The sequence below is a fragment of the Pholis gunnellus genome (genome assembly GCF_910591455.1).
Source record: "Pholis gunnellus genome assembly, chromosome: 12".
Taxonomy (NCBI): Eukaryota; Metazoa; Chordata; class Actinopteri; order Perciformes; family Pholidae; genus Pholis; species Pholis gunnellus.
The window spans coordinates 8688167-8701124 of record NC_136539.1 but is presented as its reverse complement, the minus strand read 5'-3'; the positions used below and the strand labels follow the sequence as shown (position 1 = coordinate 8701124).

Here is a 12958-nt window from a genome sequence, read left to right as displayed (position 1 = left end):
GGTGCTGTTTAGCCAATAACAACCAAGTATATGCCTCAATGGGAATTAAATGGTATCTGCTGTAGAGTACAGTGGTTTGACAGATGTGAATGGGGTTTACTCAAGGTCATTAACCGCTGTTTATCCTAAGATCTATTTTGTTGTTAAAATGTTCTACAGTTCTAAGCGAGGGCAGATTGGATTTAATATAAATTTCAATATAAATATACAAGTGCATGCATACAGCAAACAAATGCTGCCATCATTACAAAATAATTAGTTTTGCATATTTATCGGTCGCCCGCTCACAATAAGCTGAACTCATTTTTGGTAATGACAAGAATGACGGATATATTATTTAAAAATCCAGTCATAGAAAACCAAAATAAATCAAATTTTCAGTAGTTTTGTAAGGAGTATTCAAATCAAAACAAATCAATTGAGATGTATAAAAACATGTTTATAATACAGTATAAACACACTATATACTCTTGAACTGTGAAAATCTCGGGGTCACAAATAAGACCAATAGTCTGTCATCTGGAGATCTTCATCCTGACTGACGGCAACCGGATCGCCGCTGCCTTCACCTCTGCTGTCATGTCAACACCCAGCCGTGCCCTGGAATACAACATGTATGTGAGCGAATGGTCAAATCTGTATCTCTAATAATCTCCACTGAGATTGCAAATGAAATCTTCGGTTCAGTGTCGACTTACTTTGGCTCATAGGAGACATCCACATCTGGAGGAAGTATCCCTTTCCCATCTCTCAGGCGTTCCACCCCGTTCCTGTTTAACAAAGAGAAAAGTGAGTTTGTCTCGGACGGACACAACTCTACAGCCAATCAGATTCACTCAAAACCAATAGACACACCATGCAATCATCACTCCATTGTCAGTGCAGAATTTGGCCGGCGGACAGAGCAGGCGTAGTCCTGTTGCGTCGGTGATAACGGTCAATGCCTTGCGGATATACTGATTGCTTGCAACTCCTCCAGACAGCACCTGTCAAAAAAGAGTTAATGATGAAATCTTTGAATCTATATCCACAGTTTTTTCTTAATTAAAGGATGATGCTGGTGTTATTCTATATTTGTATGTCCATCCTTCATTACTTTCCAATACCCCTACCCTGTCTGTGGCTCTCAACTCATTACAGCAGAGGTCTTTTTATTCTTCTTTATTTGTATGTATATGAGGACCCCCTCATATATAATGTTAATGTTATGTGAAAGATCAATACAAAAGAAAGTTACTTAGATTAGAATATACTGTAGATTTAAAATGTTATTCATAATATTATAAATTGAACTATAAAATACAACCTGGACTAACGAACTCACCACGGTGGGACTGTTTGAGGGCAGCAGGCCGTTTGCCTTACAGAACAAGATGGCGCGATGTGTTCGCTTTGCAAGATGAGAGGCAACTGTGTGCTGTACAGAAGCTGCAATGTCCTTCACACATGACAACAGTGTCCCCTGTTCTATACCTAAAGATGGAGGGAAAAAAAGTTACTTATCTAACTAATCTAGTTTCTGTCCACCTGTGACAATACTCAGGAGTTAGTAGCAACAGCAGCCAAGCACATGTTATTGAATAAAGATTATTAAGAGTGTCTCGTTCCTGGTGTGCAAATGAAAAATGTAGATGTTCCCAAACCGCATGTTTTACATATAAACCTGTCAAACATCTATTCATCTTGTATTTTGCTCAAAGATCTGTTTCACAGCAGACATTTTGACTTGTCACAGCAGGAAAAGGACCGGTGAAACTCATAACATGAGTAATCCCAGGAATTCTTGCAATGCAGGAATTCATGTTTTTTAAGTTCCACCTGTGTTGGACAAATCAAAATGTATATTGTAGAAAAACGTCCATGAATTTGATCACTGGTACATGGGTCACGGTTATCGTTTCCTGAGACCTTGTGTGTCCTCGTACCTTCCTCTGCCTCTTTCTTCATTATCGTCATGTTAACTTGATTCCGCAGTCCAGCGAAAGAAAAGCAGCAGTCATATGTTTGTCCCATAGGTGTCCTGAAAGGGAACCTCGTCCTGTCGCCATCCTCTGCTAGAAGCTCTATGGCTTGTCCTCCACTTAGTGTGGAGCACTGTGGGTGTTTTATGAGGGACAAACGTCTTGCCACCTGTGAACCCACAGAAGACAATATTTCTTTTGATTATAATCACAAATTCAACACCAAGGCCACAAACAAACACACCGTATCTTAGCGTTAAGGCCTCACTTTATCCAGTGTATCCCCCGGAGCTTCATCCAGAGCGCGACCCAAAAGCAGAAAGTCGTCGACTCCTCGGGCCACAGCGAGAAGTGAGTGACCACCAGAGACGAGCAGGACCAGGAAGGGGAAGGCGACAGGTTGCAGCATCCTCACGGTCAGGGCGTGGGCCTCCATGTGGTGGATGGGGATGAAGGGCTTGTTGTGCTGCCTCACAAACTTCTGACTGAACTCGAGGCCGACGCCCAAGCTCAGGGCCAGGCCCGGCTTCACGGTGGTGGCCACAGCTGAGAGCCGGCTCGGGTCCACGTCGCTCCTCTCCAAAGCCTCCTGGACCACACGCTCTATGTGTTCTCTGTGGAGCTGCTGTGCCACTGTGGGGATGATGCCACCAGTCCTGCAGCGCTCCAAGAGGGGAGGAGATAAGTCAAAAGCAAAACCCCTAAGGCAAAGATCCTGTTAACTGAGTACAGCTCTGTCACCCACCTCAGATGAACCTCTTTCTGTGAATGCAGAGACTCTCCCAATATTGCACCTGTCTCGTCCAGCACAGCAGCTCCAGTGTCGTCGCAGCTTGTCTCAATGCCCAAAACCAGTCTGGAGCAAGGTGCTTTTCCAAGTGAAGGAGAGCGCCACAATGTGTGCTGAAGCTGTAGCAGCCTGTGCAGACATTTTACTTTTGCAGGGAACATGGTCATGACCCGAATGCTAGCCAACTGGGAGTTAAAATAGTCTAATGACTGAGGGTGACCTCACCTCATTTCTCATTTAATTTTAAACCCATAGCGTTAATTTGAAAACGGACACTAACATGGCGACGGTATCACATCAGGTTTCAGGGTAAACTAAAAAAACACACACAAAGCCCGCAGAAAGCACGAGTATGCTCTGTAGTCTTTCTTCACCGATAACTCGCTCTGAGGCCGTGTGGCTGCGTCACATGTAAATAAGTCCGTGTACGGAAAGTGTGTGACCTTAGATTAAGTACAGACATCTAGACACTTGCAAAAATACGGGTAAAACATTCACGTTACACCTGTCAAACGTATACTTTTAAATAGCCAATCATTTGAGAAGCTGTTTGGAAAACAAAGCATGGATCCAAAGTTTTGAAGCTTTATTTTGGGGGACATTTTAGTCAGCTGCACAAGCATGTAAGCATGGAGTCGAAACTGAGCTAGCTGACCAAACGGTATACGTTTTGATGTCGAAAGAGGTAAATTTGATTTTGTGTCACTTACAATGTAAAATATGTTATTCTTTAGGTTTGGGTCGGTAGTGGCGCTCGGCTGTGTGTAACCAACATGGCGCTGTTTTGTATCGGGAATGTGGCTGTGCTGCCTTCACGGCTACCAGAAAAGTGGAACTTTAATAAAAAAAAAATGTAAATAATAACCCAGGCTCAACGTGATGCATTGTTGGTAAAGTCGGCAGGGTTGCTGATACATGTACTGAAACACTCAGTTTTGTAAAAGGCAACACATTGATACTCAGTGTAGCTGAAATAACACTTATTTACATTACTTACATGTATCTTGTATGTCACGGAATCATCAGGCAACGACGACGTGAGTGATTAGAGTATCACCACTATAAACCAGCAATTAAAGGGTTCATTTTTAGAAAGCTAAAACCAAAAGCACTTTATTTGGGTGAGAGTAGAATTGCTTTTAACACCAGAGGGTTTCTAAGTACTACAACTTTAAAGGCACCACTACTCTCACTTGTACGTGATTTTACCATTTGTGATTTCTCCGTCGCAGACTGGCTTTTTAACTGCAACGAACTGGTTTAATATGAGTCCATTAACTTGTATCATACAATACGTTTGACGCTGTCTCTGTACTGTACTTCTTGTATTGAAGGCAGAGAGGGTATGTGCAGGGTTTGAGGGAGCTAAATGCTGCTAAAGCTAAAGGAAATGCCTCTGATTACATCGTAATATTACTGCTGTGGCTGATGAGGGACGTCCTGCTGCCAGCGAGTGGTTGATATTTTATTATAAACCTGTTAATTGGATAACCCGTACCTGGCCTGCACGTATTAATACATATCTGAGACGCGTCTGGTAGATTTACAGTCAGTTTTTTTAGTAGTTATCAAACAGAACTGTGCTAACGTTACTCCCTGTTAGCCACCACCAGGGAGATTTGCTAGCATTAGCACTTTTTTTTTTTGTCTTGGGTGTTTTTAACAAGCATTTCATGTTGACTTTTCTAAAGGAGGCATGGAACACCCAGCCTGTATTTTGGAGGAATTGAAGCAGTTTGTCATAGAGGACGCCCCACCAACAGTGTATTACATCCCAGATTTCATATCTGAAGATGAGGAGACTTATCTTCAGCAGCAGGTGTACAAGTCTCCCAAAACCAAATGGACTCAGCTGTCGGGCCGAAGGCTTCAGAACTGGGGAGGGTTACCACACCCCAAAGGCATGCTGGCAGAAAAGATGCCCGACTGGCTCCGGACGTACTGTGAGAAAATCTCCTCCCTAGGTGCATTCAGTGGGAAAGCAGCCAATCACGTGTTGGTGAACGAGTACAAAGAAGGGGAAGGGATCATGCCTCATGAGGACGGCCCTCTGTACCACCCCACTGTCACCACCATCAGCCTGGGGTCTCACACCCTCCTGGACTTCTACACGCCCGTCAGCGTCCAGGAGGGCGACGCACCGCAGACGGAGGAGAACCGCTTCCTCTTGTCCCTGCTGGTCAAGCCTCGGAGTCTTCTGATCCTCCAGGATGACATGTACCAGCGTCTCCTTCACGGCATCCAGCCCTGCGCCCGGGACACGCTGACGGACAAGGTGGTGAACCTGTCTGCTGCCGGGGCCTCGCCGGGAGAGACGCTGACCCGAGGCACCAGAGTGTCGCTGACCGTACGACATGTGCCCAAAGTTATGAAGACGAAGCTTATCCTGGGGAGGAAATGAAGAAAGGCCGCACGAAGGCTTGATAGTTTATGATGCTACGCTTGTCTCCCCCAGGCTGCTTTGTGAAGTGTATCTCACCCGTAATCGTTCGCTTCTAGCTTGGTTAAACATCTGTGCTGCCTCAAGGGATCTTACTGCTGTTGTAACCTTTCTGGACATCATCCAAGACAAAGACATTGTCAAAGACAACAATACAGAAAGGGTAGCAACTTGAAATTGTTTAATTTATGGTTTCATTCTTTACAAATATTTGAAGGGATCCACGTAGAAAACGTCTACGGAAGAAGAATGGTGTCTTTAAACTTGGTGTTTTTAATGGATGAATGGCTCTAATCATTATTCAATTGTTAAAACTGGAATGAATTTCTGTTGATTCTTCAACTTCTCGCATTAAATACATCAAATGGATCTAAAATCGTCAAATCATCATTGGTTGTGCCTTGTGTTGGCCTATGCGTTGTTTACCTATGGATTTATTTAATGGCGCCCGATATACAAGCATGGCCCATACAAGAGGTTGATTTCAGATTTTTACCAGTGTATTGTATCAGCAGATAAGTAACAAGAAACTGCAGTAAAGACGTGCAGAAGACATGCTTGAGGTCATTAAGAAACCCCATTGACACCATGACAGTTTGTCCTTGGGAGAACACTGACAATTTAGTTTTTCAACTCTAAAATGTTCTGCCCCAGTACATAATATTGGTCACAACTTTTGATTAATCAAATGTAAGGGTTATTTAGGAATACAAAAATATGGATATCAATATCGGCCTCAACACTCTAGTATCAGTTTGGGCTCTAACTATAAATCCTTTTTACTTCAACTAAGCTATTGAATATAATTCAAATGAGCACTGACACAGGTACATGTTACATTTTATTTAAGAAATTAAGTATTGCATCCAAAATGGGCTAAAGGATTTATTTCAAGTCCACTTATCTTTTTAAGTTAAAACTGGATGGTTCATGTTTTGAGTTAGAAAATCTGCCCCGACTGTTTGGACACAACCTGCAGCTCAAAGGTCTTCTGGGCTAAAGCGGTTGTATTGTACAGACCGGCCTTAGTTCCTGTCCAGAACAACTGAAAGGCTTTGTCATCATGCGCTCTGTTCAGAAAGATGCACGGACTTTGTTTTAACTCTGATGTGAAATCATGTTTCACAGGAGAACACCGAAACAATGGAGCCGCAGACGAAACGCTGGAAAGGGTCCGAGTCCGACGCCGACTCCTGGGTCGCTTATCCGGTCCTGTCAGATAAGCAGTCCCAGGATGTGGAGCTGATCGAGGCATTTGCGGCCCCCATCGTCGACAAGAAAGAGACTTCTCGACTCCTCCGGGAGCTCAGCGGCCTCTACCCGCTGAACGGCCTCCAGCACATCAAGAGGGTGCGGGCGGTCAGGGAGAAGGGCAGTCCTCACCCTCTGGAAGTCCTGGTGTGCCTTGTCAGCGACGCCCCAGACCTGAAGGCTGTGAGCATCGACTCCCTGCTCCCCTCAGGTGGCGTTCGACGCGACGGACTGGGACAACCGTTTGTGGTCAAGGTCCCCGCGCGTCCCGCCTTGACCCGACCCCAGTTTGAGCTGGCGAGCAAACACTGGCCCACCTCCTTCCACGAGGACAAGCAGGTGACCGTCGCCCTGAGAGGGGAGCTCTTCAGTCCGCTCCAGAAAGCCAGGATGCACACGTACATGACAGCTGCTTTGGCTGCTGCCAGAGCGGGGACTGCGTTGGGAATGGAGGCGGTGGGGGCCGCTGTGGTCGACCCAGCGACGGAGAGAATCATCGCGGTGGGCCACGACTGCAGAGGGGACCACCCCCTCCACCACGCGGTCATGGTCTGCATCGACCTCGTGGCTCAGAGCCAGGGCGGCGGATGTTATTCCTTTGACAGGTACCCCGCTTGCCGCTTTACTCCGCCAACCCCGGACACCTCTCAAAGCGCCGATGGTGCAGAGGCGAGCTCCCAGCCGTACATATGCACCGGGTATGACCTGTATGTGACCCGGGAGCCTTGTGTCATGTGCGCCATGGCGCTGGTGCACTCCCGGATAGGTCGCATCTTCTACGGGACTTCCTCCGCCGACGGGGCCGTGGGGACCAAATATAAAATCCACTCACAGAAAGATTTGAACCATCGCTTTGAGGTTTACAAAGGCGTGTTGGGCAAGCAGTGTGAGGGTCTGAATGGACTGGGCAGCCACATCAAGAGAGAGATTGATAATGAACGTGTCTGAGCTGCAGAATTCACAGTTATCACAGGACTAAACCAATGTTTTACATAAACATTTCTTTTAATTAAAGTTTTTAATCATTTGGTCATTCTATTGAGAGCATGTTTGTAGATGACAACTAAGGTTCCCACCGTAGGGCTGACTGTCCTTTAGGTTTGGGTGTTTGACTGTGACCTTTCTGTGACTTACAGGCTCATTGGTAGGATTAACAAGTCTGAATTTGAATACGACATTAGCATTACAAATGTTAATAATTCAGTTCTTTCGTAAGAGCCTTAGTGAACAGGTCCAGGTGAGGAAGCTTTTGTTTGTTTTTTCAGTATTTAGCTGCAGGACGTTTCTCTTTTCTTCATAGCTGCTGCTTTATTTGTGCTCATCTTTGAGGTTTTCACATTTACCGTGTTACCAGCGCAATAAAAGAAACGTGGATGTTTTGTCACATTAACTTGCAGGTGATGTTAAAAACAAGTGTTGTAATGTTTGATGTGTCAATATTCAAGAGGTGGTTTGCCTCTGCAACTGACTTAACTTTTTGTCCTTTTTTTAATGTGGAATCTGAAAGTATCCAGCAACTTGCAAAGAAAGGCATTTTATTTTTTTATGCTGCTGTATGCAATTTATTAATTTTGCAGATGTTATGCATTTTGATTGATTCCAAAGCCTCTGGTGCACTTTGTTGTAATGCTCAATCATTACATCTATTGAACTGTGTTTGTGTTAAACATACCGGTCAGGCTGGTGTTGATGTCTTTCCTGATAAGCCCAGTGTTGCTTCTAAGGTCAGAATTGGTTTCCACCATAGCTGACAACAGTTTATGAACAGCTCACATCAAAGGTGGCTAGTAAATGCTCTATATTCATCTTTAACAGAAAACCATGTGTATGATTCCCTGATAATCTGAGAGAATCCTCAAATGAATTGACTTTCCTTATGTGAAAATGACACAACTTCTCCTTACATTACATAAACATGCTTATACACAACAGTAAGAGATGAAGCGCTGTAGAGGGCACAAACGTTTTAATAAGATTAAGAAGAAGAAATAAAGAGCTACGGCCAAACAAAGTAGGACTAGCTGCCTTGATGGTAGCAAAAAGTCAATCTAAAATAGAGCAGCTACATGAATGTAAGTTGATCACAGAGATACTGTAGACCTCCCTCAGTAAACACTTAACCAGACAATAAGAATTTGTCTCATTTCTACACTTTTTCTTTAACATACAGGACATAACATTCACAAAAAAAAACAACCTGTACAACGAGACAGTCTGCCCCGTTCGACTTACAAACGAGAGAAGATTCACATACCGAGGAAATCGTGCAAATAAAGAGTATGATTCTATTCTTCACTCGGCATGAATACGTTTGACACCCATTACAAAATGAGAGTGTACCAATAAACACTGAGCCACAGGCCCCTACCCTTTACGAAGTAAACATCTTTGAAAAATACATTTAGGGACGTCTCTGTGGCTAGAAACGGACTCAAACTCACAATTTGTGTCGTCATGTGAATTGAGGGCAAAGAAAAACTCGACCAAAAAGCCTCACTGATTCCTGGGCCAGCCCAGGTCTATGCAGGCCAAAAATACATCGTTAAATATTCACATAAGTTAGTAATGCATATGGCATCCTGTCACCTGCAAACCTACTCCTGTTTGTTTTAAACATTTCATCTTAAACCTGATATACCTAAACGACGACAGTGACGTTTTACACAAACGGTACGACTTAGTACACACGTCTGCGCTACGGACTACAGCCGACATTTCGACTCCTGCTGCCGTGGGCCACAGCATTTTTTCTTCTTTTTTTTGCAATAAATTAATACTTGTTGATGCCGAAGATTCTTACTCCGTGTAGCTGTGGTAGCTTGGGGATCAGAACGCTTAAAAGCGAGGCAGTGTTTATGACGAAGTGCGCCGTGTCGTACTTTGTGTAGAAACTTGCCAGGAAGTATCTGCAAAACAAGACGGGTTGATTTAAAAAAAGTGAACCACGACATCCCTTAAAATAGAAGAAATGGTAAGACAACATGTATACGATATCAATTTCAGCATTTCAATTTCCAAAGCTGATGCCATTGATGATGCAATGCTTTGTTTAATGTCTGGTGGTGAGGGGGGGTGACCCAGGATTTGACACGACTATAAAACGTTTCCTGTATCTGTGTCTAAATCAGTGCAAAGACAGAATCACGTGACATCTAATACATACAGAATGATCGGGGAGATGGTGAAGAACTTTCTAGACGAGGTGAACTGCACGCCGTAGTCGAGCTGTTCCCAATGTGTGAGAAGTCTGGCTTTTCCTTGGTCGGGGGTCTCAAAGGGTGTGCCTTTCACCGCATGCATAAACACATACATTCCCTGTGGAGACAAAAACACAACCAGTAGTGCAGTGCTTGCAGTCTGATTCCATGGGAGTTTTCCTTTCTGTGAATAGTGTAAATATGGAAATTCAAATGTAAAAGAGGGAGTTTGAGCTTTCATCTAAAAGGGCTGCACTGCATTGTGTCAGTGTGACAGCTTTCTTAGTCCCAGGATAAGGGCTAAAAAAAGCTTTCACACTGACACAATCCTGGCACATTCCAAAGAGGGCTAACCATCTTCAGCCTTGGGCTTGTTGGCCGTGCTCTGGAGCAGGGACAGCCTCCAGTCTGGCCAAAGGTTGCCCGTGTGAAACGGGGCTGAAGTAAACAATGGAATTTCATCACGTTTTAGACGTTGTTGCCCAATCTGTGCATCATTCGAGAATGTAAACATTAGTTACGTGTTACAGTGGACATTTAACATCGGGGCTAGTAGAAATGCAGTGTGGATCTTAGATCAACCCAGGATCGACAATGTGTGCGTGTGTGAATAGGGACTAATTCATCCCAGTTAGTCCCGGGCTAAGGATATCTCGAAAAAGTGTGAAAAGCTAATTAGACTGGTGGAGAGATTTTTTATTTTTTTTGCAAATAAAGATTCTGGCTGTATACCAAACTCTGTTTACTTTCCTGTCTCCTTAAAAAGTATTAAAATAAAAAAAACTCTTTGCTGCAAGAGTTTTCGTGTCTTAGTCAAAAAGAGTAGAGGCAGAAGAATCTAAACGGAAATAACACAGCTGCTGCCTGGTGCAATACACGTTACGGAGACAAAAAAAAGGACGGGATGATGCAGATTAATTGCAAAGTAATCTTAGCAATGACAACAAGAATGCAGCTTTAAATGGAAAAGCTGCATTACAGAGGGGAAAAGAAATACAACTTAAATGCTGACATACGGCCGAGGCATAATCAGCACACTGCAGCTGTATTGTGTGGGAAACAAAAGGCTATAGTTGACCTCAGCCGTTACTGTTAATAGCCTTCCGTATCGGCTGCGATACACAATCCTTGTAAACTGCTTCGAGCTCGCACTACTTGATGATGATGTCACACACGGCGACTTTGTTTCTTTATTTGAGGCCGGCCATGTAACAATGAAAGGTCAGTTTTGTCCACGGACCGCATGCGGAGTGGGGGAAATTGTCGTATAATGTCACAAGGACAGCCTCCCCCCCAAATATAGAGCATATCTTAACAAGAGCACACAAGCAAGGAAAAAGGGCAACAGACACCAGGCTGTTCGGCCGAGCATGCATGCAACATTCATTCGTCCTGTGTGGCTGCAACTAACTTCGTTGAGTTCAAAATGTCATCAAAAAACATCAGGATGATTATCGGTTTGGGGGAGCGACAGTTGGTGACAGTGTGAGGATGTAACTTACAAAGTTGTGTATAACATTAGTTAGAGTCCACACCACGGGCACACTGAAGAAGGGTATGCTCAAGAGCACAATGTGAAGTATTCCAACACCAAGCGCATAGGTCAGCCAGATCCCCCGACTGTTCATGACCCGAGTGTTTGGGTTCACCTCACTGTGTGCCACACCCACATTCATTCTGGTCTGTGAACAGAGAACACATACATTTGGTCACAAATCAAATTTAGGTGCCAAATTTGGATTTCTGCTTTCCTTCTATAACCTACTTCAACAAGTAGCGATGTTCATAGTAAAGCAGATGTAGTGATATTGTTAGGAGTGAACTTTCGGCATTGGCTGTCAGACTCATCAGTGGGGTGAAAAATGTTTTTACTAAAGATTAAACATTACTCTTTTCCTGTGGTCTTTATTGCTGTGCTGAAAAAACAATTCCCTATTTGGTAACTCTTTATTTGAAGACACAAATGATTCTATCTAAATGTCACTGTAGCACTTTGACCTCCCTGTCAGTCTAAATGTTATGGCAAGTTTGTGCAATCTTATTGAACTTTATCCTCAGACAGAGTTTCGGCTGCCAGACTGGATTAAAGAAACAAAGAGTTGCAAAGCTGCAGTTATTAAAGCCAATGATACATTTCCTCCACATTCCCAACAAGGCTTGGTGCATGCCAACGTTCAGCACCCAATGCTACTATTTTAACAGCCAGATTAGATTTTGTTATTAAATAAATATGTATATTTACTCACACACACACACACACACACACACACACACACACACACACACACACACACACACACACACACACACACACACACACACACACACACACACACACACACACACACACACACACACACACACACACACACACACACACACAACTATGAATGACAAGACTGTATCTGATTGACTTTGGACCAAATGTAAGTCTCAGTCTAACATTACATCAGCCCTAACAATAAATGCAACTAGAGGACTCACAAGACCACTGGAAAGAATAATTAGACAATATTTACATACAAATAGTGGGTGCTTTGGTGCAATACAAATATAGTCCTTTCGCTGATTACCTTTCGTAGCAATAGCTAAATGTGTTGCTTACATAACGTTACCTTTAGTAATACATGAAATCAAGCTGATAAAACTTCTTAGTGGCCCAATGTTATCTATACTTTAATGTCTTGCCTTGCCAAGTAACTAGATGTGTAGACATGAGACCAGGGAGACGGGTCCTCGTCACCAGTACATAGCCCAGACCAAACCACCGCTGTTCTGACCCGAGTTGTTCAGCGTCATTACGCAAGGAAACCGCAAAAGACGCGTTATGGGGTTAAAAGCGTGACATTAAACACCGAGCGTTGCAAACTTACAAGTAGTAGCGAGCAGTGGCGGTAGGTATAGAAACAAACTGCTATGGGGAGAAATGTTTATGTCCTTGTTGATGTGTGCAGGTCCCGAGCGCAGACAGCAGCACGTCGTTAGACTGACCTGAGCGGAAGTAGTCCTGGTTCTGATGTTTCTCAGGGTATTATGCCCAATATCCAGACTGAGGCTGGGACTCGACACCAACGAGTTCCACGAACCAGGTTATTATGTTGACGTTTAGATAACATGGGTTTGAAGTAAGGGTTGGTTAGAGGCTGTCTGTGTTTGGTTTTGGCATGACATTCCAACAAAAAGCTAGGTTTCTTTTTAGCCTTACCAACGGTTGAACCATTTAGTCTAAACTCAGGGTAGAAATAACCCACCATATACAGAACCCGCCTTCATGTGACGTCTAACCAATCAACGCGCGAGGAAGGGGGCGGGAATCAGG

The 12958-nt window shown here is 43.9% G+C and overlaps 4 protein-coding genes across 5 annotated transcripts; 2 read left to right on the top strand and 2 right to left on the bottom strand.

The window, feature by feature from the left end:
- Positions 1-432: 432 nt before the first annotated feature.
- On the bottom strand, positions 433-3120 carry osgepl1 (O-sialoglycoprotein endopeptidase-like 1). The gene is made up of 7 exons (XM_079170824.1): positions 2707-3120; positions 2230-2617; positions 1926-2130; positions 1325-1473; positions 856-986; positions 699-770; positions 433-600 (listed from the first exon to the last, which is right to left on the bottom strand). The coding sequence occupies exons 1-7, from the start codon at positions 2916-2918 to the stop codon at positions 516-518; spliced, it is 1242 nt and encodes a 413-aa protein (XP_079026950.1). The 5' UTR covers positions 2919-3120; the 3' UTR covers positions 433-515.
- A 257-nt stretch (positions 3121-3377) lies between these two features.
- On the top strand, positions 3378-7751 carry adat3 (adenosine deaminase tRNA specific 3). The gene is made up of 2 exons (XM_079170579.1): positions 3378-3436; positions 6320-7751. Exons 1-2 carry the CDS (start codon positions 3425-3427, stop codon positions 7388-7390), a joined length of 1083 nt encoding a protein of 360 aa, XP_079026705.1. The 5' UTR covers positions 3378-3424; the 3' UTR covers positions 7391-7751.
- alkbh6 (alkB homolog 6) lies at positions 3956-5554 on the top strand. The gene has a single exon (XM_079170580.1). It carries the CDS (start codon positions 4448-4450, stop codon positions 5150-5152), a length of 705 nt encoding a protein of 234 aa, XP_079026706.1. The 5' UTR covers positions 3956-4447; the 3' UTR covers positions 5153-5554.
- Positions 7752-8366: 615 nt separating the features above from the next.
- On the bottom strand, positions 8367-12811 carry ormdl1 (ORMDL sphingolipid biosynthesis regulator 1). 2 transcript variants are annotated; one of them, XM_079170582.1, is made up of 4 exons: positions 12631-12811; positions 11142-11321; positions 9606-9757; positions 8367-9348 (listed from the first exon to the last, which is right to left on the bottom strand). In XM_079170582.1, the coding sequence occupies exons 2-4, from the start codon at positions 11313-11315 to the stop codon at positions 9213-9215; spliced, it is 462 nt and encodes a 153-aa protein (XP_079026708.1). In that variant the 5' UTR covers positions 11316-11321; positions 12631-12811; the 3' UTR covers positions 8367-9212. The 2 variants fall into 2 exon arrangements, with proteins under 2 accessions (XP_079026708.1, XP_079026707.1); XM_079170581.1 differs by lacking the exon at positions 12631-12811 and adding an exon at positions 12513-12626 and having other exon boundaries at positions 8368-9348.
- Between the last annotated feature and the right edge of the window lie 147 nt (positions 12812-12958).

Excerpts from the sequence above, each read along its gene's own strand:
- osgepl1 (XM_079170824.1), bottom strand. The coding sequence starts at position 2,918 with ATGACCATGTTCCCTGCAAAAGTAAAATGTCTGCACAGGCTGCTACAG. Across the intron at positions 771-855 it reads AATGGAGTGATGATTGCATG|GAACGGGGTGGAACGCCTGA; the intron begins GTGTGTCTATTG and ends TTTGTTAAACAG. Across the intron at positions 601-698 it reads GATGTCTCCTATGAGCCAAA|GGCACGGCTGGGTGTTGACA; the intron begins GTAAGTCGACAC and ends GTTGTATTCCAG.
- alkbh6 (XM_079170580.1), top strand. The coding sequence starts at position 4,448 with ATGGAACACCCAGCCTGTATTTTGGAGGAATTGAAGCAGTTTGTCATA.
- ormdl1 (XM_079170582.1), bottom strand. The coding sequence starts at position 11,315 with ATGAATGTGGGTGTGGCACACAGTGAGGTGAACCCAAACACTCGGGTC. Across the intron at positions 9,758-11,141 it reads CTAATGTTATACACAACTTT|GGAATGTATGTGTTTATGCA; the intron begins GTAAGTTACATC and ends TTGTCTCCACAG. Across the intron at positions 9,349-9,605 it reads ACCATCTCCCCGATCATTCT|ATACTTCCTGGCAAGTTTCT; the intron begins GTATGTATTAGA and ends CTTGTTTTGCAG.